This window comes from Toxorhynchites rutilus, chromosome 2 (genome assembly GCF_029784135.1).
Source record: "Toxorhynchites rutilus septentrionalis strain SRP chromosome 2, ASM2978413v1, whole genome shotgun sequence".
NCBI classification, from domain to species: domain Eukaryota; kingdom Metazoa; phylum Arthropoda; class Insecta; order Diptera; family Culicidae; genus Toxorhynchites; species Toxorhynchites rutilus.
Genome location: NC_073745.1, coordinates 304,670,778 through 304,697,827, shown reverse-complemented (window position 1 = coordinate 304,697,827; position 27,050 = coordinate 304,670,778). Strand labels below are relative to the sequence as shown.

Sequence of the window (27,050 nt, the reverse complement as noted above, 5' to 3'; positions counted from 1 at the left end):
TCGGACATTTATAACATTTAGCAAAGACACATTTTCGTATCTTACTTCAAAGCACGTCCCGAAGAATGTGTGCCACATTTCATCCGAGAGCGGAAAAGAAACATTGGCTTTCTGTGGTATGACCATTCCTCCCCATTTCCTTTCGCGAGCATATGTTTAGTTTCATTGCAGAGCAAGCTTTCGTTAATATTCTGAGAGAGGGGATGAGAGCGAAAAAGTAAGTTATTTGTTCTGAGAGAGAGCACCAATCTCCGACATTCGGATGCTCAAGCTTTTCACTGCTAGCGCGTGGAGTTCGTGTCTTTGCAACAGTCCATAACTGTTATATTACTTACGGCAATTCCTTCTTCCCGTTTGATATCGAAACCTCCCCGCGAAGCACATCCCAGCAATAGTGTGTTCAATGCGATACGATGAAGAGGAGGAAGCTTTATTTCTTAAGTGTTTGTTCTCTCGTCCACCCACCGCCCAACCGCTTCCACGATTTGTTCCCTCCCCCTTCGAATGAAAGCGATTGCCGGGCGTGAGCCATTTGTTATATCCGTTCGCAACCGTTTCCCGGCCGGCTCACGGGGCGCTTTAATTTGCTTTCGTTTTGTTTGTCTATTTGTAAATTATACCGATGTTTTTCTTTCCGTTATAGCCCTCACCCCTTCGGGTGCTTTTATTTTCGTCCAACTGTTGGTGCTTTTGGTGTTGAGGGGCGCAGAAAAAGCAGTCTATCTGGGAAAGTGTGAAGTGCTTGAAAGTGGTGAAATGGATGTTGCGACGCGTCCGTCTCTGCCAACCAACCTCCACTGCCAACGTCAAAGAAACGGTTGGCTTGACAATTGCTGTCTCTTTGTGACTGGGACTGGAACACGTGTGAGCACTTTAGGGCGGGTGTGAATCTTTTATGGGTCTTTTGTTCCCCCCCATTCGGGGTGTCATACATTCTCGGAAAAATAAAACGGATGGAGAGGTGCGTTGCTCCCAGTCAATTACTCCTGTCTGTTCGGAGAGCTGCCTGCGATACTATGCGGCCGGCTCAGTTATGAGTTTATGGTTTTTCACTTTGCAATAAACAGGACAGGACAGGATGTGATAAACTGGACAAATGATATGAAAACTACCATCGCTTCGCTGTGGGTAAGGTTTCCACGTTTCATTTCATGGTAACGCATTGATTTTTTGTTTCATCCCTGCTTCCTCTAACTTTTCTATTCGATGTTGATAATTAAAAAAAAAAGTTTGCTGTGTAGCAACGGTCATTCTACAGATTATCATCCATTTTATATGCCGGAAAGTAGAGATGGAGAAGTCTTGCTAGTGGTGCTTCTAAATGAGAAGAATCCTGATATAATCAGTCGGTATCATTTTTGAAGACGCATTTGTGTATGATCTCTGAAGCAGATTGTTTGAGATTGAAAATTAATACCATGACGGCTATTCATTAGGTTATTTTCGTCCCACTTGAATTATTGTGAATAAACACTGGGATTATATGCATCTGCCTCGGTTGCTTATGTACACATATATCCTTGGTTATTATATTCCTTCCTTACTACGTTATATCCCACCGGTGGGAAGCGTATTTGCATAACTCAGAAGACTATTTATCATGTGTTCGTAAAGTTTTCATCGGCTGTTAGTTTCCCCCTCCTGATATGTTTTCAGGTTTTAATTATAATTCATTACATCGCATTGCAAGCATCTGTTAGACTAGAGCAACCAACGAGGAAACCTAATCAAACGAATGAAGAGATTGAAACGAATAGATCTGTTTTTATTAGCAGAACATGATAACAGTTACTAGACTGCACTTTGGCGAATTAGAAAATAATGACAGGAAGCGACATTACTGTTCAACTGAATAGATTGTTTAGTGGATATATGCATACGAAAGTTATCCATTTACCTGGAGCATCGGGCGAAGCATTACGATGAAAATGAAAATTTGAGATAGAAACACACAACAAAATTTGTTGCTGTTGTTTCTGAAGGTATGACCGATAAGTGAACGCTAACCTTTTATCATGGGTTTTGATACACTATTTCGACAACTTTATTATTATCAATTTCTGGAAATCATCGTCCCCTCACTGTTCATCGTAACTATAGAAAAAAAGTTACACCACACAATCGTATGCTGTTACATTTCCATAAGTTGCTACGCTTATAAAAGATTATAATCTCATTTTTTTCAAAATTCAATCCTCAGTCTAGGTTTGTTTCTTTCCTCCAGACTTGCAGATTTGCATTAAAGAAAGAAACGTTTGAGGGTACGAATTTAAAAATAGGATGTACCGTTTTGTCTCATATTCCGAACACTTAAGCTTTGATGACTATTAAACAGTGTCTCATTACTCAAAATGGTACTCTTTCGCGAAATTAATTTGATTGTTTGATACAATAGAGCCTTTTGACGTAGAACTACGTCTTTCATTAAGGGTGTCAAATCAGAAAACAGGTCACGTTTTTATGAAATAAAGTTAACGTTAATAACTATTTTTGTAGCGAACGGATTTTGGCGATTTACATACTAAACAAATCGGAAATTCCGTAAAATTTGTTTAATATGCTATACATAAGAATCCCCTGGTTTGTAAATGGTTAAAATTCATGAAAAATTTAAGCGTTTCCATTTTCCCATACATTTGTTCTGTCCATTTGTGTGCTTTCCCGAACAGAGCTGTCTATAACGAGCAACTTATCGACGACTAACGGAGGGGAAATCGTAGGATTTAAAGTCTCCGTGAACAAAGGAAAAGTAGAAGAATGAAGGGGAATACTTGCCTAGAGTATAAACAGTGGATCTCGCAAACTTTCATTCGGCATCGAACTGTTGAGCAATCCAGTTCACTTTGCTTTCGCTGCGCTTCGATCTAAGATTGGACCCCACCAGTGGTAATCCAACTTGGAAATCGTCGTTTGATTTTTCTGTTCGTTATTCACGTTATTCGTATCGTGTGTTTTTCTCTCCGCGTCATAAATTGGACGCTTCGCGTAGTGTGTGATGAGCAAGAAGAAGAGGAAGGCATGCTCAAGCCCTGCAAAAAACGAGGCAAGCGTCATCTAATGATGCACGCGATGTTGGTGCAGTGAAAAGCGCTCGCACTGAACCGAGCCTTTGCGATATATTACGCATTAGGGATCATTGAAACATTGCCCATCGACCACTATTTTATTTTTTCAGACAGTCTCAGTTCAATAGAGGCAATCCGCTCAATGAAAGTTGATAAACGCTCATCTTATTTCCTAACAAGAATAAGACAACTATTGAGTGTTTTGGTCGAAAAAATATTTAAGATTACCTTAGCATGGGTTCCCTCTCATTGCTCGATTCCGGGGAATGAGAAAGCGGACTCGCTAGCTAAGGTGGGCGCTTCAGAAGGCACACTTTTTGAAAGGCAAATTGCTTATAATGAATTTTTCCACATTCCTCGTCAGTACACGCTCGTAAGTTGGCAGCGCATGTGGAGTGGAGATGAGTTCGGTCGTTGGTTACACACGATTATCCCTAAGGTCTCGACGAGTGCATGGTTCAAGGGATTGAATGTAGGTCGTGATTTCATTCGCGTGATATCTCGGCTTATGTCCAATCACTACAACCTAAACGCGCATCTCTATCGCATTGGGCTCGCAGCAAACAATCTTTGTGATTGTGGCGATGGCTACCACGACATCGAGCATGTTGTCTGGTCGTGTATCCGGTGCCATGCTGCTCGCTCTCAGCTCTCTAGAGCACTGAGAGCACAAGGCAGACAATCGGATATCCCCGTCCGGGATATCTTAGGTAGCCGTGATCCTGATCTTCTGCTTCATCTATACCTGTTCCTCAGAAACACCGATGTCAACGTTTAATGATGTTTCCTTCGTTGTGTTCCCGTTTCATATCCCCCCTATCCGATCGATAAACTTTTACTTAGTCGCGGCAATACATACACACACTCTTTACAGATGCACGGGGCAAAGGTTGTGCAGTCCACTGATCGTTCAACAAGAGCCAAAGGTTGTACCGCTCATGACAACTCTACACGAGCTGATGATTGCGACTAGTGACCATTCTATCCTGGATTCCTCGAGTCGAGAAAGACGCACCACGCTAGATATGGAGTACAGACTAGGGGGGCGTTGCTGATTAATGGTCAGCTGCATCCCAATAGGAAGTTTCCCGTGTCGGGCAAACGTACAGAGCATCGAAGACTGCAACATACCAATTATGAGAACACTTGTAATACTAACCTCGAGCCAACCGCGAGTAATCGGTTACATATTACTAACATAGTTGTAAGCAAACATTGTCGAAATATTGAACTCCCGGCCCCGTTAGGCTGACGCCATATGAGCCTTAATAAATTATATATTTTGGATAAAAAAAAATCATAAAGGCTTCGTTGGTGCCTTTGAGAATGCATCAATGCATTAAACTGACATTATGGCGAAGCAGGCGTTAAGTTTGTGCGCCAGAAAATTATTTCGGGAATTCCAAGCACGTTGAATGTCTTACTGGAATTATTTGGGTTCGCGTGCCAGTCGCAAAACTGCCTTCAACTAGGATTGCATTTACGCTAATATTGATCATAATGAAGCATTGCTACTGTTTTAGAGGTTGTTATTAACAAAAAGAGTTTATTTCGCTTGTTTAGTCACCAAGAAGTGAATGTCGTTCTGGAATTTTGTGTGTGATTAGGTTTCGCCTGCCAGTAGCAAAACTTCCTCCACTAAGGGTGACAGCTGCGCTTCTCTCGAGCATGAGAAAGTAATGCAACTTTTTTCGAGCGCAAAGCAAAGTGTTTATATTCCTAGTAGTTTCACTCACCAATGTATGGCGACTTATATAAAATAACAGTGTAGTTTTACGTCAACAATGCGGTCGTATATTGGACACAACCTCCTATATTTTTTTTTTCATTTGACTACAATAAAATTGATTTACAAATGCATATTTATAGTGAAAAACTAAAAATATGTTTCATCACTTTTGTCTCAAATTCCGAACAGCAAAAATGAAATTAAAAAAAAATCATAACTTTTGAACTACTGGACCGATTCATATGATCGATATATCAAATTAAAGTCAATTAACTAGTCTTTTTGACGTAGGACTACGTCTTACATTAAGAGTGCCAAATCAGAAAACAGGTCACGTTTTTATGAAATAAAGTTTACGTTAATAACTGTTTTTGCTGCGAACGGATTTTCACGATTTGCGTACCAATCGAATCGGAAACATTCTAAGATTTGTTTGATATGCTATACATTACAATCCCATAGTCTATATATGGTTTATATTGATGAAAATTGGAAGCATTCCCATTTCCCCATACATTTGTTCAGACCATTTGTGTGCTTTCCCGAACAGAGCTGTCAATAACGAGCAACTTATGCTGCCACTTGAATAGAAACAGTCGGAGATGAATGAATCGTTGGATTTAAAATTTCCGTAAATAAAGGAAAAGAAGAAGAAGAAGAAGAAGAAGAAGGATAGAAACAACGAAGGGGGATAGCGAAAAGAGAATATTTGCGAAGTAAGTAAGCTGTCGCTAGCGTATAAGTATTGCATCTCCTCTGAGGAAAATTCTTAGAATCTTTCTGTGCTCGACAAAACGAAGGTCGCTTATTCTGCTCGTTTTGTGTTTTACGTTTCCCCTCGAGCAGTGAACGCTAGCTGTAAGGGAAATGGGGGCAAAGTGGTCACCCGCCCATATCAAGCTAAATGGGATAGATTTAAGCGTTCTTTTCGTCCAAATTTACTCAAATAATATTTGATATAGTAGGTACATGTATGAAATAAGCTTGGCCTATTCACCTAGAGTCTCAATTAAAATTTTCTCTTGCACACAAAAACGTAGTAAGAAACACATAACTTTCCGCATAATGAGGCATGGTTTAGTTAGAGTGGCATATTTTTCCAGGGTCAAAGCCACAGAAGGATCTTCTTCAAGAGCAGAATATGATGAGGTATATCAGCTTTAGTAAACAGAACATTGTAAGTTGTTATTCCCCTATGACCACTTTGCCCCCAAACATCAAAATGATTACTATGCTAATTAATCGCTTAGATTAAACAAAATATTTGTTCACCTCTCCTAGAATGTGTGAACAGTTGTCCAAACTGATGATTTGTCCAATATATCAGATTGAATAAACTAAATTTCACGAGAAATTCCTTAGATACCATGCGCACAGAACTACGGCCAAATGGCTATCGAAAGAGCTATTTCTATTTTTATTTGTATTTTGACATGCGACAGCTTTACTGAAGTGCAGGGTGACTCAAAAGTCATTAAGTTCTTCAAACATAAGGTGACTATCAATACGGCATCTATAGTCAATAGTTATATTGCCAAACAAGCAGGTGACCACTTTGCCTCCACTACCCCTACATGTGAATAGCATACCTTCGATACTTAGTTGCCATTCGTATTTGCTCTCGTGGGCATCGAACAGAAGATGCATCTCGTTAAATACTCAGTGCAATGCGTACATTGATATAAAGAAACAAATTGCGGCATATGACCAATTAGTGTAATGTTCTCGCAAAGGCATGAAAGAATCGTTGCCTTTCGAAATGATGAAAACCACGCAAGCCATTAAACCTTTTCAGGGTCCCCGGAACTTTTTACTAAAGAGTTATTTATGAACTTTCGACGTATTCGAAATACTATCCGAAATGCTAAACCAAATTTCAAAAAAAGATTGCGTAGTCCTACGTCCTAAGCGGCCGTGTCTCGGATACAACCCCTCGATTTTTTGGAAAAATGTTCTGCTCGCAGAAAAATGGATTTTCCTTTGGTAATTATTGATTGTATTTGTTTCTTATAGTTTACATGGTTTCGGGACCAAGGGCGCTATTTCGGTATCTATACCTGTAAATGATGTTAAAATGAAGTCTGTAACCCAAAAATGTCAGAGATTTGAATATTAAATTATTTATAACATTAAAGTTCAGTAAATTCACATTTAAAAATGAAGTGTTCTCAATTTCAATCATGCGTAGAAACTTGATTCATATTCCGAAAACTAATTTTAATGAAATATTATTTTATGTCATTCATTTATTGTAGATTCTTACTATTTCTAGCACTTAACATAAAAACAACAAACAAAATAGTTGAAAAAACTACAAAAACTGAAAAATAAACGATGCTTGTGTTCTACAGAATTCGATACCGCAAACATTTTATCATTGGTTTTGACTGACACTTTTTTGCAAATGTTCAATATTATAAGTTACTAGCTAACCCGGCAAACTTCGTCCCGCCCATTTACTTGATTAATTCTCGAGTAATGCAGAAATTTGTGTTTTATTTGTATGGCAGCCACCCCTAAGAGAGGGGGGAGGGGTATCTAACCACCATAGAAACATTCATTGCACCCTAAAGTTTCCATATGCCTAATTTGGTTTAATTTGCTTGATTAATTCTCGGGTAAGGCAAAAATTTGTGTTTCATTTGTACGGCAGCCCCCTCTAAGAGAGGGGGAAGGAGTATCTCAACACCATAGAAACATTTATTGCATCCTAAAACCTCCACATGCCAAATTTGGTTTCATTTGCTTGATTAATTCTTCAGTAATGCAGAAATTTGTGTTTCATTTGTATGGCAGCCCCCTCTTTGAGTGGGGGAAGGACTGTCTAACCATCATAGAAACATTTATTGCACCCTAAAACTTTCACATGCCAACTTTGGTTTCGTTTGCTTGGTTAATTTCCGAGTAATGCAGAAATTTGTCTTTCATTTGTATGGCAGCTCCCCCTTAGAGAGGGGGGAGGGGTCTCAAAATATCACGAAAACCTTCCCCGGTCCCAAAAACCCCTACATACCAATTTTCATGTCGATCGGTTCAGTAGTTTCCGAGTCTATAAGAATCAGACAGACAGACAGACATCACTCCATTTATATATATATATATATATAGATAGATAGATAGGCTATATCGATACCTATTAATGATGTCGAAATGAAGCTTATACCTCAAAGAATGTCTGTGTTTCCATTATTCAATTATTAATAACATTAAAGTTCAGTAAATTTACATTTGAAAATGAAATGTTCGGAATATGAATCATGGGTAAAAACTTGATTCATATTCCGAACACTACTTCAATAATAATTTTAGTGAAGATTTCTGCATAAAATATCATTTTTTTCTCCCATTTACTGTAGGTTCATACATTCTCTAGCACAAAATACAAAAATTTAAACATTAACGATGCTTGTTTTTTACAGAATTTGCTAACACAAACATTTTATCATTGGTTTAGACTGTCACTTTTTTGCAAATGTCTAATATTATAAATTATAGGCTGTATCAATACCTATAAATGGTGTCAAAATGAAGCTTATACCTTAAAGAATGTCTGTATTTTCATTACTCAATTATTTATTACATAAAAGTTCAGTAAATTTACATTTAAGTATGAAGTGTTCGGAATATGAGACAAAAGGTAGGCTACTTCACGAAAATTGTCCAATTTAAAGCGCTTTTTGTTCAGTTGATGGATTTACGAGATCTTTACTCCAATCTATTTAGGCTATCCCTTGCAATAACAACATATAATATAAAAATATAAATGTATAAAATATATAAAACAAGCATTTGAAATAGAGCTTCCCATATTTGTGTTGACCGCAAGAAGCTTTCCTAATGCAGATTAGAAAATCGGTCCAGCCCGTGTTAGGAAAACGCATTGCGGTCTACACAGTTATACTTACCCCTGCACAGACCAAAGCGCATAAATTAGAATAACGTAATTCAGGAAGTTCAAACCGTTAAAAATGGCTCTCGAAATTCGTTCGTAACTAGATGGCTCTCACTGGAATCCGTCGTTAAAGGTTCGTCGAACTGGATCTTTCCTTCATTTTCTATGTCAACCAAGACTGAAACCAAACAGCGAAATGAACTTTGAATCATTGGAACGACTCGTCGACCAAACTATATTATATTTATATATTTATATATAAAAACTATTTTATAGTTTTTCTTTATCTTTTTATGCTCTTGAGAAATATATGCCCAGAACAATACGTCAATTTTAATCTTGGAGACAGCGTCTAAAAAGTCACGAGATAACTTGGTCGTTATTGAAACTGTGAAAAAAATCCCGATTAATTCAATTAGCATGAAACAATTCCATCAGAACATATTCATATTTTGAATACAGCGCGGACTCAATTATATACAGTCTCCGATTTCATTCCATTGTATATAATCGATGTCTGTATATTATCGAGTCAAAAAAATATTTTTTATTCGTTTTTTATGCGTATATTTTTCGTTTATTGAAAATAAAAGAAGAATTTAATTTTTTATTCATCCTCTTGAAGTCAGAAAACACCTTTCTCACATAAAACAATATTTTCTTCCGGAATCTCTCAGAAGGTGATAGATGATCATATTTGATGAAAAAATCCTTCTACGCATATGTTCGAATTTCAACAATGACATAGTTATAGACCTTTTTGTTTTGTTTCGAACTCTGTTGCCTCAAACTGGCCCTACATTAAAAAGTACGCTGCGTAAGCCAATTCTGTTGCCTTCATTTGAAAGATGAGAAAATTTAGTACAGGATACAGTAGCACAGGGTGGGCCATTTAGAGTGGAAGCATCTGGCAACCCCATAACTTTTGACAGAGATGTCAGATTAACAAATGTCATACCGCGTTGGAAGCGTCATTTCAGTACAATTTTAACCATGGAACAATACACACCTAAACAACGCGCTGAAATTGTTCAGCTGTACATTCAAAATAACGTGGCTTTTGGCAAAAAATCATAATGTCTGATGAGGCGCATTTCAACTTGAATGGAGGAGTGAATAAACAAAATTGTCGGTTTTATGCTACTGAAAACCCTCAATTCATCGAAACGCAACCTCTTTACGACCAAAAAGTTACTGTGTGGTGTGGCATTTATGCCGATAAAGTCATCGGCCCGTACTTCTTTGAAAACGAAAATGGAGCAACGGTAACCGTGAATGGGGAGCGTTATTGGACAATGATAACCGATTTTTTATTGCCATTTGTTCGTGAAAATGAATTGGACAATTACTGGTTCCAACAGGACGGCGCTATATGCCATACAGCGGCTGCCACGACCAAATTATTGCGCGAAATGTTCCCCGGAAGATTAATATCGAAAAACGGCGATTATGACTGGCCACCGAGATCACCTGATTTGACGCCTCCTGACTTTTTTTTATGGGGATATTTAAAATCCAAGGTATACACTGGTAAACCAAGGACCCTGGCTGCGCTGAAAGACAATATCCGACAAGAAATTGCTGCCATATCGGCCGAAACATTGGGCAAAGTGATGGAAAATGCCGAAAAAAAAGGGCACATTTTGCGGTCAAGGCCAGAGGCGGTCATTTACGAGATATCATAATCAAAAAGTAGTTAGAACAAATCTCCTTGGACCAAAATAAATGAATTTAAAAAAAAAATAATTAAAATTCCACTTCTTTACTTTGCTATTGCAAAAACAAATCCTTCCACTTTAAATGGCCCACCCTGTAGTTTAAGTTAGTGGATTTAAATAACTGTTTTTGAAGTGAAAATTTCAATGTTAGTAATTTTTAATGTGTGATTATCAATTTTATCCCAAAAATTCATATTGAACTTGATTGTTTCTATCAATCAAATTGAAGTTTCCCAAACTACTCTACAATTTACTCTTTGGCACCCAACTTCTATATTTCCTAATTTCGCTGCAATATCGATATAAACAATTCCTGGTGAAAATTCAAGCAAAATCTTCAAAAATCATGATTTTTACCCCACTGTACATATAATAGCCGCTTTAATTCTACTTTAACGCTCAAAGGTAACATTTTTTTCTTGAAACAAGTCATATTTGAATTGTGAATTTTTTTTTTCAGTTTGTATATAATCGAGTCCAAAATTGTATAGAATCGAGTCCGACCTGTACTTATTTTTTCATGCGTTGTCAGTTATCCCTTTTTTGAATACTACTTTTTAGTACTGCATTCTAATTCATTACAACTATTACATTTTTGTGTTTCTACCAGGAATACATCATAATAAAGGTATTTATAATATTTTAATTATTATTATTATTTTATTTAGACTATGGTTAATGGCAGATTAGTGTGATACATTTAGAATTTAAATAAATGACATTCAATTATTTAGTTCAGCATTTAGATTATTCAGTTCAATTGAATTCTTGTTTGCAGAAACTAATCGAACGTCTTTTCTTCTAACCTGTGAGACGTCGTCTATTAACGAACGAATGCGAACTCAGAATGCTGTTTTATTGGGGGAACGAAGTTCGCTGGGTTTCCGATAGTTTTTCAGTCGCTTATTCTAAAATCTTATTTTGTTCCCTATGATTCGTTATGAATGATTTTTAGTGTTATGTGTTAACAGTAGGGCTCAAAATGCTTTTCTATTTGACTTGAAGGATAACATTGAAGTCCTCGTAGCCTGCTTGTATGAGTAAAAAGAAAATTCATTAAAATTACAATATGAAATATTTCCATCTAATTTATTCATTAAAATTCAAATGAAAACAATAATTCCAGTCGTGTCCTTATGATCAAAATATAAACACTGACTCAAACTCAAAATCGTACACAAATAGAAATAAGCTTTCGAAACATTTTATTCAGATAATTATGTATACATCATTTTAAAGCCAAAAGTTGAAGGTTTAAAGCTTTTGGAATATGTTACGAACATATTTCTATCTTGATGTGTGTAGGTGTAGTGGATGAAAACAATGGGAAGAAATAAAAAATCGACTTCTTTCTGTTTTTCAAAGATTTTATGGACTAACACGATTTTTGCCAACCAACTTGATAGCAAATTCAATAGGCGTTCATGTAGGAACATTCCATTCCAGAGATAATTTTTTTTTGATTGAAAAATTACCCCTTCGTCTTTGAGGATGAACACTTTAATAAACAATGATCGCACCTCGAACGGAAAGGTAGTTTTGAAAACTCAAATAACTTTGCACGAGTTTGTGTTGTTGCTTGGACTAGCATCAATTTTTAGTATGTGACAAAAACAGGGTTTTAGAAAACCATCTGTAATTTTGCAAATATTGCAGTACGTTCTAATGTTAGTAGGAGAAATTTTTGCTTAGGGTATCCCCAAACACCTGTGAACGTTTCATATTGATACGTTCAACCGTTTTTTTAGCCGATCGATCAAACTTTGGAGGAAATAAAAGAATCACTTCAACGCATACTAAACCAGAAGTTCTAAATGCTATGCGTACTGTCAGAATGAACGATTCGAAACTTTCGTTTTGACATAGGACTATGTCTTTGATTTCTATATAGGGAGGTCACTCTACGAGAAATGTAACGATTCATTAAGAGTTTTCACACGCATGTTACTCAAAATCGTTATTACGACATATGTTGTGTTATACATGGTTTTCCATTTCGGGCTTCCGAAAGTATACAGCCCTGCGCTGACAACCGTTTGACATAGCTGTCAACCAAAGCGTCATATCGTTAGTTGAATGTCTGCCATTTTACAATATGGATCGTTTTAGCATCGCACAACGTGTTAATTTTGTTAAATTATATTATAAAAATGATGAATAACCGGCAAATGTTTTTCGAATATTACGGACGGATTTTGGCCTACAGTGCACACAATCGCTAATTTAGTGCGTCAATTTGAACAAACTGGATCCGTAGCGGATATTGTGAAACCTGTGCATCATCGTAATGTGCGTTCGGCCGAAAATATTGCTGCTGTTGCTGCCAGTGTGGAGGATGACCCGAATGTTTCGATTCCACGGCGTGCTCAGCAATTGGGCTTGTCAAACACATCATTGTGGCGAATTTTGCATTTGGACTTGCACCTACATCCATATAAAGTCCAACTGGTACAAAAATTAGAGCGTGGTGACCATGGAATGCGTCGGGCATACGTCGATTGGGTGAACGAACAACAGCAGCAAAATGCTGAATTTTCGCTTCAAATTTTCTTCAGCGATAAGGCACATTTCGAGCTTGGTGGCTATGTGAACACCCAAAATTTCCGTATATGGGGCTCAGAAAATCCACACGTGATTGTTGAGAGGCCATTGCATCCGCCAAAAGTCACTGTTTGGTGCGCATGCACATGCCCATTCTCCCTTTCCTATACATAAGCAGAACTGAGCACCCAATGAGATCAATTCACTACAGCAGCTACGCGAACTTCCCAGGAGAGCACTCATGGCCATAGAATACTCAATGGGCCTGATTATCGAATACACATCACGGTGGAAACGAACTAAACGGCACGCCATTGAACTACGTTTTACGAGTTAGTGAAGTGTCGGAGATAATGATGAGTTTTCAGGCAGAATGAGCACTTTTCAAATCAAAAATCATTAATGAAAATTAACTTCTTCGTATCAAACTGGTATTCAATGTGAGTGGAAAACTGTGTTTTCTTCGTGTGATATAATAATCTCATACAAAAGTTTCATCTGAAGACAATTTGATATTATAATGATAAGTTTAGTGGGAAACTAATCTCGCATCCAGATGTCGACACCGTACCGTTGTCATCGCGAATACGTTTCATTCCGTTTCCAGCGTGAAGTGCATTCGTAGTGTATTCGAGAATCAGGCCCAATATACATCATCGGGCTATGCAGTTATTAGAAACAATGTTTCGGACAACGTTGCAACGAAGGGAAAAAAATCCATTTTTATCTATAATATATTTCTGTAGTCTTAGATTTATTAGACTTTGGCTTATATTTATGTGGATCTGAACTATTTAGACTTGTGTTTAAAAATTATAAATGATGACTACTTGTCTTCTTCTGCATAATTGAATAAACAGAAGAAAAGGGTAGTAATAGTTTCAATGGTATTTCTGAACAAAATGTGGTTCCGGATTCTATCACGTTATTTCATCTAACCTGTTTAAAGGATACAAGTTCATACGGGAAACGGTTTTTTCAGGGCTTCCGTTTGATGTATCAAAAGAGAAAAAAAATACATATTTTAAACAATGAAAAACTCAATTCAAATGCAATTACTACACGCAATCACAGTCCCATGTCAAGATCCCGTCCGTGTCCCTAGGCCCAGACCCATCAACTTTTATTGCGAGGATTCACACTCACACGTATTGTTCTAGACTTCCAAAAGAAGCGAAAAACGATCTGCATGGTACCCCATCAAATCGAGTTTGAGTCTCTGTATATGAAATGGAATTTTATCAATATTTCGTTCATGTCCATATGTATTACTCGCTTTAGTTTGATATAAAAATGAGAGATAAGTTCTTGTGAAGGCTAAAGTTAATCGGAAATAATTTCATATTATTCCATTTTGTTTGAAACATTCTCAAAATCACTCTTAGCTTGTGTCATACTAATTTTGAGTACACCTACAGATCCGGGAGTACTGTGACTTCTCAGTATTTTACCTATATAAATGACTTAATATCATGAATAATCAGAAGGTAAGCAAATGGATTTCATCGACAGCTTCTAAATAATTAAGGAAATAAATTGGAACGAACGAACAAATTCCTAGCCACGAATGAACATTCCAGCTCCGATAGCTCCGTATCATTCCTGAAGACAATTTGCTTATACCAGATACCATGCTTTTTCGGCAGGTCGAAGTTGAAGGTCAGAAGATCACCAATGTGCTCAGTTCATTCCTACATGCAATGAAGACCCATCTCCGCCCCAAAACAGAAATGCAAATGCATTACCATCGCTTTGGGGGAATTTCACCAACAGCAACAACATAACCGCAGTAAAAACTCTGTACTGATTCAGCATCAGCATTGTAACCTCCCGGAGAAAAATACTCAAATATCCTGGTTCTTAACCTCGCAGTCAAGGTCGTGCCAGAGCATGTTACTTTCCAACTTTTCGAATCGTTCCCGCAGATTCACGTCGACGATCCGACGTCGACCGTGACTCCCGGTTCCATTTGTCTCAGCAAGCAAACGCCGTTGGCATTTTTTTAATATTTATTTATTATTTTAATATTTTACTTCGTTGCTCCCGTATATTTGTATATTACCCAGCGGTGCATATTCTTTTTTTTTCAGCAGCATAAAAAAACACAGAATCGGTAGAATTTTCATCAGCATATGCTTCCGTGCCCTTCCCGAAATGCTCGCGAAGGGTAGCAGTAACAAGTTGGATTGTGGCCAACCCAGCTTGAAATGAGCTTTAATCTAATGTGAGTACAGAGGAGAAAGCTTGACTCCATTATTTACCCTTCAGTAAAAAAACCGAAAGTACTCTGTGACCATTGTTACGGTCGAATGTTTTCCATCCTCGGCGGCACGACGCATGGCGCCGTCGGTGAACCTTAACCTTTCGACAATAATGTGATCCCCACACATAATAACAGCTGGTCGGAAATAATGGAAAGATATTCGGTAACTCGTTTACCGGTTCGTAAATATTTAACTGTCGGTAGAAGGCCACAAGGGGACGTGTGAGGGGACCATTTCATCAATCCGAAGCTCGTGTCCTTCTACCGATGTGTCATAGTTTCATACACACAGGCGGAGGTGATACGGGCTGACCTTCTAAGTTTTTTTTTTCTTTCCTTATCACCGTCAATCATACATTGTTGGCCGTTCTGGGCGGACAATGTTAACCATATTCTGGGGGTTTGTTGGACAAACGAAAAATACTACCCAAACAATAATGGTGCTTGGAGGACCAAGGACAATTATCTGATATAAGTGTGATACACAAACAACGCCAGTTTCAAAGTAACGTCGTTGACTTTCGGATGCTATGTTCCTTTACGTTGACGTTGACGTTGTATGGACATCGCACTTCAGTCGGTTGACAGTGCAGTCATATCTATCGCCCGGATCGCTGATGCAGAGCAGAGCAAAAATAAATAATTGAATACGGTTTTCTGGTTCGTTACTCTAAAAACCACTATCGGTAAGCATAATCGATTTACTCCACCGCGTAACTATCCCTTCGGCACAACGTGCAATCGATAATTAACTTTCATAAAACAATGGAACCTAGTTGCTACGTGGTAGCGGAATCTACTGAGCAGAGCAGAGCACACAACGCTCCAAACTTTTGCAGTACTATTGCGTAAGATTTCCTCTTCCCGATAAGAAAATAATGACTTCTATATACTACACAAAAGGGAGATATGAGCACACGTACCCATTACATTCTGTCCAGTAACTACATTTACTGCCCCTACGTAACCCCCTCGCAGAGGACCGACAGAGTGCATCAAACATTTTGAGAGCGAAGGCAGAAGGAGGATGGGTGTCGGTGTCTAATGCTTAGATAAACTTTTGATGGTTAAATAAATTTGGAGTGTCCCACAGAAGGAAGAGCTCAATTAGAATGCAAACTCAGATATCCTCAATGTCTGCTGGAATCTGCACAAAGCGAAGGAAAAAAGGAAGGATAAAGGAAATCCGAGCACTCTGTGCTTCATGAAATATTAAACATTTAAATTGAACGGATTCTGCATTGTACTCAGCACCGTAAGCTTCGAAGCGATTGTCTTCTATCATAATTGTTGGAACGGGGCTGGGGTGGAGTGATTGATGGGGGGGGGGGTGTATTGAAAACAATTATTACTCTCAGGCAGGAGAATTCATCCGTCTGACCTCAGGGAATCTGTTTGTGATTGAAGAACAGGAGAAGTTTGTGGACGGAGTAATCAAGACACCTGCAAAGTGTTGGTCACTAGAAAATGTTTCTTGCAAAAATACTCCAATGATGTTGTATGGATGCGGTGTTAGATGAGGTTATCGATTATTCCTGTCAATGATCTAAGCCAGAGTGAGTTTTTACACTTCAACACAAGGGCAAACAATTAAACTAAGGGGTTATAATCATTTTTTTCTCATCTCGATACAATGTTGATACTTTAACACATTACGGGTCGCTCACGAGTATTCTCGTGTTTCACGTTCCGTCTGTTACGGATGGATCACAAAATAGCCCGTGTTATCCACACTTGATGGTTAAATCCTTAGTCTGCCAAGAAGCTAACAAGGTCTACCGTTGACTCGCCTTTGTCTCATCCACATCGAAGGAAGCGATCTCATTCGTGGAATCCGAACAAATGAAGCGTACAAGTTTGCCCCAGAACGTGCGGTCCCAGGCGTATGTCTTCCAGATTGCTTTGCGGTCCTTAATATGTGAGGAATGTTTCAAATAATTGAATAGTTCAAGACACAATTCATTTCAAGATTTATAGCAAGCAAAACTTGATTAAGCACACATCCATTTTCTGTTTGTACAGTCGATAGTACTTTTATTGGTTTAAATTGAATTTTCACAGAAAATCATGGAGCACGCCCACAAATATTTATATTCCGAACATATCTCGGAAACAATAAACACCTTCTCGAATGTGTGATATTTTGTAAAACAAAGGTTATTGAATTTGTCGTTGGGGTTTATAATAAGAAAAAATGAGTTTTTTTTTATTAGGCTCCATACATAACAACAAAATTGATCAGAGAAAAATGAGAGTGTATGTAAACTCTCCCTCTTTCCTTTTTATGCCTGTATTTTTCGTTTCGTTTATACTCGTTCAGTTTTGTTCGAAATGCCGTCAAATTAAGAAACACCGTTTAAGTGCATTGTACCGTTCTTTAAACTGTTCAAAAATAGCGGTAAAATGTATCTGGCAAACCAATGTTCCAGTTCCTGTTTTGACAGTTTAAATTCGCAAGGAAGGTAGTGGAAGACCGGCCCGAATAATAGACAAATAGACCGTTTGTTCTCTATTTCATTGCCTCCCGACAACTAGAATATGAATTAATCAACGGGACGCAACAAGGAAGCTCAAGTGTACTCAACAGTACACCTGCAAAACGTTGAAGAGAATTCTACGCGGCGAATGACCGGAGATGGCTCATGTCATGGCGAATGGGGTGACTAACGGGTGTTAAATAAAAAATGAGAATTTTTTCAATGCCTTTCAGTAACTCAAATAAAGAGCGTAAAATTTTCTTTCTCCAAGAAAATTGCTCTTTGGGCTCCCTAGAAACAGTAGGCGTGTTTGGTTTTGCTAGTTTGAATTTAGTCAAAGCAAAGATGGCGTCGAGCCAGCACGTGCTCCGCGAACGCATTGTACGGTTCTACGAAACGCATTTCCAGCAAGGAAAAAAGTTCACGGTGGCACATTTTAAGGAAGAAAATGTACCTGCCAGTACGGTATATCGTATCCTGGGTTCCCTGAACGTAGAGCGGAATGTCGGAAGTGGTCGTCCGGTGACGATGATGACGAAGCAGAGGAAGACATCGTTAAAGAAGCTGTTTGACAACAAGGATGCAACCAGCCTGCATGACGCCGGTCGGAAATATGGCTGCTCCCACGTATTGATTCATCGAACCCTCAAGATGGAAGGAATCGTCTGCAGGAAGAAGACGAGGTCGCCGAAGTACACGGAGGAGCAGATTGAGACGGTTAAATCACAGTGTCGGTGGATGACCAAAAAATACCGCGGGACGTCTTTCGTTCTGGACGACGAAAGCTATTTTCCGCTGTCCAAAACGCATATTCCAGGAAATGATAATTACTACTCCCACGACAAGTCATCCACACCGTCTGAAGTGAAATACAAGTTCAAGCACAAGTTTGAAAAAAAGGTTATGTTGTACATCGCCATTTCCGACCGGGGCATTTCAAAGCCTTGGTTTAAGCCGAGCGGTCTGGCAATCAACCAACAAATCTATCGAGAAGAGTGACTCGATAAAATCCTGCTGCTGTTCCTGAACGAGCATCACGCGGATGCGAAGTACGTCTTCTGGCCGGACAAAGCGTCTTCCCATTACGCCAAGAAGACGCTGGCGTATCTTGAGGAGAAAAAGATACCGTTCGTGCCGAATGATCGTAACCCAACAAACTTGCCCCAGTGCCGCCCAATAGAGGATTTCTTTGGCTCACTCAGTGCCCTAGTGTATAAAAACAATTGGAGGGCCAAGGACACGAAGCAACTGACTACAAGAATCCGGAATTGTATCCGGAAAATGGACGTAAGTGCCGTACAACGTTCTTGTGAGAGCATCGCGACAAAGTTGCGTCGAACAGCAGACCACGGCCCTTACTCAAACATTCACTGACATTTTTTTGAAGAAAATACATTATGTTATAAATAAAAAATACTGAAATCGATGAAAAAAAAATTTGTTTTATATGTGATTGAAAAAATTCTAATTTTTTATTTAACACCCGTTATAGTTTGTCATTAGGTGAGATTTGAAGTCGTGTCCTCGAATGTTATCGACTCTGGTATCAAATAGGAGATAAAAATTAAGGTGGCATCCAAAACAAAGCGGGAAACTTTGCAATCTCACCTCATTCGCCGCGCGGTATAAAGGGGTATATAAAGTCCCAAAAGAAGTTGAGAGCATCGAAAAAAATATTTTTAGAGAACTTTTTTTTAAAATTGTTTTGTTATTTTTTAATAAAAATATTCCTACTTTTCATTCTTTGACCAGAATTTTATAGATCTTATAGTTTTTTAGTTAGAAGTTTTCATAAAAATTTAAGAAAAAAAACTTAAGCCATTTACAACAAGTCGTCTAAATTTTGTCGTAGGACTGCGTCTAGCAGGGGGTAAAATGAAAATGTAAATACTGAACATTTAGACAAAAATTAATCATTCCGATTGATTATAACTCGAGCATTTCTCAATAGATCCCATAGATGATAATTGATAGGAAATATTTCTACACATCTATCACAACGAATAACATTTTATTTCCGTGAAATAAACAATCGAATAATTTTCGTTTATTTTAATTGTGAAACGTCAGGCATTATCTAAACGCGCTAAATTCCACGTTCCGATTGTCCCGATTTGTGCTCCTCAAATTGTGCCCATCAAAAGGAGTGCTCCAGTGGCTGAGTGGTTATCGTTACACCTAACATGTCGGAGGTTCGGGTTCGATTCTCTCTTTTTTTAAATTTTCTCTATTATATTGTAATCTCTGCGTGAGAGGTATGGATGTTACCACTACGCCAGATCGCCTCCTTGGTTTCGATTCTCGTTCTGGTCGGGGGAATTTTTCGTCAAAGAAATTTCCTCCGACTTGTGCACTGTGGTCACGCGTATTCTAGAGCTTGCCACTCAGAATGCACTCAAAGCGTGTTATTTGGCATAGAAATCGCAACTAAGTACAGGCCGGACTCGATTATCCGGAGACTCCATAATCCGGAAGTATTTTATTATTGATTTTCGGAAATTTTGAATAATTTGTAAAATAATGCCATATTGGATAGCCAATATGGGTATCAACTGAAAGGGCTTGACTAGTAAAACACAGTTATTTATGAAAAATGCAAATCCAAAATGGCCGCCTCCACAAGATGGTGCCATACATATTTTTTTACAACCCCATCAATATGGGTATCAAGTGAAAGGGATTGACTAGTAGAACACAGTTATGCATGAGGAATGCAAATCTAAGATGCGGGCACTACAAAATGGCGGATGACAATCTTCTCAGAACCCCATCAATATTGGTATCGAATGAATTGATTTGACTAATATTATTCTATTACATCATCATTACATCACATCATCAAAATATTCCGAAGAAAGGTTAGGTAAGAAATAAAAATTTAAAAAAAGTTGAACGGCTTTATTGTAGAGAAGTATACTGATGATCCAGATAATTTACTAAAAACTAGGAAATAAAATAAGTAAAAAAAACTTTTTAAGTTGTACGGTTTTATGTACTAAAAGCTAGAAAATAATTAGACAAGTAGCAGTTATTAGTTATCACATCAATGATAAGACTAAATTAAATCGTGGGATATATGATGAAACAACTAACTGTGATAATGAAAATCTAACGTTTATTCCTTACCTAATTTTAATAGGAATATTTTTTTAAAAAAACAACATGTACTGTATTGTTCGGTATTCGTCGAATCATTTCATTTGATACCGATATTGAGGGGATTGCAAAAAAATATGTATGGCGCCCTCTTGTGAAGGCGGCTGTTAGAAATCATGTCATGTGCAAGATAGAGGTTTTATGGAAGAATGGGAATGGTTTGAGAAATGCATATAAAACATCGAAAAAAAACTAAATGGACGTCAAATATGCTTTTGTCATATACCACATATATCACATTTGTCATATATCACAAAAAAAACGCGCAAAAATAGGTTTTCATGTATGAATGAACCAACAACGGTTGGCTCTTGGAACAAAATAAATTCAGAATCAAAGTGCTCGTAAAAGTGGTGCAAAATTAGACCATCAAGATGAACTACCCAGAATTTTTCAGAATTTGCAAGGTTCAAATTAAAATTTTATACTCTTTTCATCGAAATTTTATTTTGTTTATTTTCAGATGGAAAAAGGAACCTTTTGAAAAATCACCGCGCATTGCTATACACCAAGCATCAAACGACTAGTTCGTAATAAACGGTCTCTTCTTATTAGGGAATTTAGATTTATTTAGATGGATACGTTTTAGTAAAGCTAGAGTCATTTAATATCTTTTCGCACAAAAAAACGATCTATATCGGAACCATGTTGATCAAATAAACATGTAGAGTACTTAAAATGAAAATCATTTGTTGCTCTTTAACGGAAAAATCCACCAAATCAGGCCAAAACTTTCCAGGTCCGAAAGAAGTACGGAAGAATACTTTTTTTCAGGAACTACGTAATCTTGTTTGTCATGAAAACCTGTTTTGTTTGGTTCGTAGCTGAAAATACCTTTCTGGAACATAGGTTTCTTGTGAATTGAACGACAAAAACGAGTTTGAACATTCTAGGGGCATCACCTCGACCCAGTGGCATTATGAAACTTTTATCCGGGAAGCTGCCTATAACCCATCTGGAACCAGCCCACGTGGGATTCTCGAAGTGGTGTCCAAAAGTAATGTTTGGCTCACGACTTCCATGAAGTACATGAAGTCTTAGAAACAAAATGAATCGTGAAGAATTTGTCAGCACTGAAAGATAATAGGAGTGCAGCAGTAAAACAAACAATGAATACAAATATCAAATGACCCGAGCTAACTTTCAATTTTGTTACTTCTGAAATGCTACTTAAGTGTAACTAAAGGATAATGTGAAGATACTGTTTGGTGAACTTATCTTAGTTTTTGATTGAAATTTTTAGGATTATGAAAAAAGAGTATTTTTACGATTTATATCGAGTTTCAAATCGATGATCCAGTAATGACTTAGATTGCAGCCGGAAGATCGCCTCAAACAATCCATGTGTTCCCATCGGTTCAATATAAATGATGAGATAAATATTACATGAATGGATACATAGATGTTTGAGACGAACCATAGAAGTTGATGGTTTCAATAATATATCTTCAAAACGGAAAAAAATATTTCTAAAATTTCGACACTTCATGTAATGTAAGATGTCTGAACTTTCCAAAAACTTATACATAAAAACGCGGGGGTCTCTTCTAGTCCGAACTCAACATTATTTATTTTTAAAGTGCTTCCGAGATTGCTGAAAATGTATGTTTTCAAAAAACCGAAAATCATCTCTTTTCCATTACAATCGTAGCACTACCAAATTCAAGCAATACAGTCCAATGCACAGACAGTTAAATTCATTAATTTCGACTTACCCACCATACCAAGATTGGATTAATGGTCGACCGGCAGTGAAAAGTTTAATAAAATACAAATTAACGAATCCCAGCCAGAAGGACCTGCCACTTTCTGCTGCTTGCCCTGCATTCGGGACTCCAAACACGGAGCAACTTTTAATGGGAAAATTTACTGCTCGGAAAGTGGAGAAACGATTCTCCCTTGGCAGTGTCTACCTGCCGGGCGAGGGAGCAGATTCTGGCCGGCGCGTGTGAAATATGTTTTTAATTAAAAGCCACCAGGGCGGCGCCGTTTTTGTTTGCGCCCCAACGCATTTTGGCATAGCCGCCCCCCCCCCCCCTTCCTCGGCTAACCTCCACAAACAGAAAAACGGCTAACATAAACAGCTGCAAGCAAACTTTTTTTTTACCTTGGGATCTGAAGTGCGATCTCGTCCAGACTATCGGACGGGCTCATCGGCGTCTTCTCGAAGAGGCGCGACGGTCCGAGGGTGAGATGGCTGAAACCGGAATTGCAGGACACACCGCGGAAGACTTTGGCGCCGCGTCGTTGCCGCTGGCGCTGCTGTTGCTGCTGCTGCTGCTGTTGCGCCTTCTTGCGCTTCTTGTTGGCCTCCTCGCGCTGGAGGTTGTGCAGCCGGAAAAAGAATAGCGACATACTGCTCTTTTGGGGCGGTTTTGGTTTGATGATGTGTTGATATTGAGTGGGTTGTTGGTTCACGATCAGTTTCCAGGACCAGATGTCGCCGGCGGACCATGGAAGCAAAAATTAGACATTTGTTTTGATCGTTCTTTTCGGTTTCTCTAGGGTGTGTGTGAATTATGATTTGGGGCAACTAGCAGGTGCTAAGGGGGAGATACGCAAGTCACCTTTCGAGAGCATGCATACAATATTGTACAATTTAAGACAGTGACAGTTTGCACATATTTACAGAACAACACATTATATAATCATGCATATAATAATATATTTTACATAATGGTTTTTGGGAGAAAAATACTTAATGCACTACCGAAAAAGTACCTATGAGAAAAATCGTAATCGATAATTTAAACTTCATTCATGAAGGCTTCTTATTCAAATTCCGGATTCCACATTAACGATTAAACTAAAGATATAAATGAAAATTTCTAGACGAGAGCTTCTATATTCCGAAATTCAGATCCCAATTTTGGCATGATCCATTTCATCATACTTACAGTGATGCTCCTGAATCCGGACGCTTTTTGATCCGGACACTTTTTCATCACATTCAATATCATGCCAAAACCATGACTATTTTGAATGTTGAATTAATGTGACTGTTAAAAAATCAAAAATCAATGTGGATTTCACAAACCCATGTCCGGAAAAAAAAGCACATTCAGAAAATGAGTTTAAAACATTGAAGGAGTTGCATAGGGGTATGTTAGAAGCCTTTGTATGGACTGTGGAGCAAAGATTTTCGATCCGGGAAACCACGAAACTCTTCGGTATACAGGACGGGGTCGATTATATGACCCGTTTGTATGTACACTGATGGACATAAATATTCGGCATATGCATGAATCTACCACGAATGTTTTTTTACTAAGCGATATTATTCCAATCCACTTCCGAAGATTATTCAAGTGAAACAATATAGTCTTATTATAAATTTACTTTATTGGGAAATCAAAACAATGAAAACAATTAGCTTATTTTACAAAAATCATAACTTTATCTTCAAATTCAGCTGGACAAAAGTATTCGGCACTTAGAACATTTCTCCAAAAAAACATTTCTGAACAAATTATCTAGACATTTAATATCTTGTGTTTAATCCTTTCTGTGCAATGACCTCTTTCAATCGATTTGTCATTGAGTGAACCAGCTTCTCGCATACTTTAGGCTCGATCTTATACCATTCTTCACGAAAAATATCTTTCAGCTGCTTTTGTGATGTTACATGATGTTCACGTACACGTCGATCTAGAACATCCCACAAATGCTCTATGGGATTCATATCCGGTGATTGGGGTTGCGTTTTGTGCTGATACGGTGTATTATAGAGCAGGCAGAGGGATACCGCTTCCGCAGTATGTTTAGGGTCGTTGTCTTGTTAGAAGTAGAAATTGCTCTCTATACCCAACTTTTCAGCACTTTTCTTCATATTTTCTTTCAAAATAATTGAATATTGCTCCTTTTTCATGATACCATCTACATATACCAATTCCCCGACAACGGACTGATGCACCTCCTTTTTCACGGTAGCTTGAACATTTTTCTTCTGCAGCTCAGTATCCGCTTTTCGCCATACCAATACCCTTCCATCTGATTTGTAAACATTGAATTTGCCCTCATCGGAAAACAACACATTGTTCCAGAAACTAATCGGGTGATTTTGGTAATCTTTCGCAAAGTTCAACCTTTTAGCCTGATTAACCTTGCTAATAAGAGGCTTCTTACGACAAACACGGGCTTTATATTAGGCATTATTCAACACTCTGCGCACCGTTCTGGAAAGAACATCTTGCCTACTGAACTCCAGCAGCTCTCCTCGCACTTTTGACGAAGATGTTTTCAGTTCTTTCTCAATAATTTGTATTATTCTTCGCTTTTCTCTATCCGTTAACTTGCAAGGACTTCCCGTCCTAGGTTTTTTGTCGAAGTTATCGCTGTTCTTCTAACGATTGATAATATCCTGTACCGTTGTTCTTGGCATACCAACACTCCTAGCTATTTCAGAAAACAGAAACAGAAAATTTTGAGCAAATTCAAAACAATTTTCCTTTTCTCCATCGTAGTTTCCTTACCTTTTCTGCCCATTTTGTTACCACGGAATAAAAATCATACGAACGCAGCCGATTTTTATTAAAAATATACAAAAGTGATTAAATGTGTCAGTTTCATTCATTTACAGTGTTTCCAGATCTTTAGGGATCGATAAATTAACATTTTTTTCAACGTGACGAATACTTCTGTAAAATTAAAAATGTGGAACTCGGCCTTTTTCTTTCCTGTAATTTATTAAAGCAGGGTAAATCATTGAAAACTTCTACTGCTTCTACTGAGTACACTTCACAGAATCTACTGCACCTGCACAGTTGAGTTTGTACCACAGACTATTTGTGTATGTAATACAAATGCGATAAATTAATTCATGACGAATACTTATGTCCACCAGTGTACGTGGGTAACTTTGTAACTTTGTCTGTAACGCTGTCCCAAATTAAAAGAAATTTTACCCCCTTCCTGTTGATCGATTGATCTGAAATTTGGAACACACCTTTATCTCAGCAGTCATTATAAAACTGCGTAGTTCATGATCTTGAAAATCCAAAATGGCGGATTTCATATTTTCTCTAAACTTCATCAAACGAAAGAGCTTAACTAGAAGAACACAGTTCATCAACAAGTTCGAAAAACAATATATTGTTCTAAAACAAACTGCGTTAATGTTTTGAAAAAAAAACACAATGATACAATGAAATATCTTGCTACCCTGTACCCCCACCCCACCAGTTTTGGACGAATTTAAGCACCATCTCAGATTAAAGGGTGTGTCACATCAAATTGCATCACGGAAAAAACGCTGTAGAAATTTAATTTTTAGGAATTATATCTTCAGCTTTCGCTTATAATCAGATAAGAGTGTATAGATCACGTTGGCTATGCTTCACTGTCAATTTTTCGTAAATTTGGAAAAATGTCGTCGAACGAAAAAGAGCGTCGTGAATTAATCTTGTGCACGTATTTCGAGAATCCGGAGTTGTCACATCGGGACATCGGTATGATGCTGGGAATCGTCCAATCCACGGTTAGCAGAGTACTAAAACGACACTTCGAGAACCTAACCATCGACCGGAAGGTGAAGAACGGCAAAAATGGATGCTCCGTCAGTGAAAAAGATCACAAGCGCGTAGTTAAGCAGTTTAGACGTGATCCGAGAAGTTCGGTCCGGGATGTCGCCAATAAGCTGAATTTGTCAAGTTCATTCGTCCAGCGGACCAAGCAGCGGGAGGGCCTGCGTACATACAAGGTTCAGAAGGCTCCTAACCGCGACGAAAGGCAAAACATGGTGGGGAAGACGCGAGCCCGGAAGCTGTACACCGAAATGCTGACGAAGCCGCATTGCCTGGTAATGGACGACGAAACCTACGTCAAAGCGGACTTTCGTCAGCTGCCGGGCCTGTTGTTCTTCTCCGCAGAGGACAAATTCAGCGTTCCGGAGGAGATTCACAAGCAGAAACTATCCAAGTTTGCCAAAAAGTACATGGTGTGGCAAGCGATCTGCTCTTGCAGAAAGCGGAGCGCCCCCTTCGTGATGACCGGCACGGTAAACGGTCAGGTTTACCTTAAGGAGTGCCTACAGAAGCGCTTACTACCACTATTGAAGCAGCACGAGGGCCCGACCATCTTCTGGCCGGATCTCGCTTCGTGCCACTATTCAAAGAACGTGTTGGAGTGGTACGAAACCAACGGGGTCACCTTCGTGCCAAAGGAAATGAACCCGCCCAACGCGCCGGAGCTTCGCCCAATAGAGAAATATT

At 38.4% G+C, this 27,050-nt stretch overlaps 1 protein-coding gene across 26 annotated transcripts in view; it reads right to left on the bottom strand.

Annotated features, from left to right (window-relative positions):
* LOC129769127 (potassium channel subfamily T member 2) overlaps positions 1-27,050 on the bottom strand; it is a 569,383-nt gene that overhangs the window by 258,471 nt on the left and 283,862 nt on the right. For 3 of the 26 annotated variants that reach the window (XM_055771177.1, XM_055771179.1, XM_055771182.1), the window contains exon 3: positions 22,949-23,202. The exons of 20 other annotated variants lie outside the window; for them this stretch is intronic. In XM_055771177.1, coding sequence (XP_055627152.1) covers positions 22,949-23,202 — 254 coding nt within the window. The remainder of the gene's footprint in view (positions 1-22,948; positions 23,203-27,050) is intronic. 3 more of the 26 variants (XM_055771178.1, XM_055771180.1, XM_055771181.1) reach the window with 1 other exon arrangement.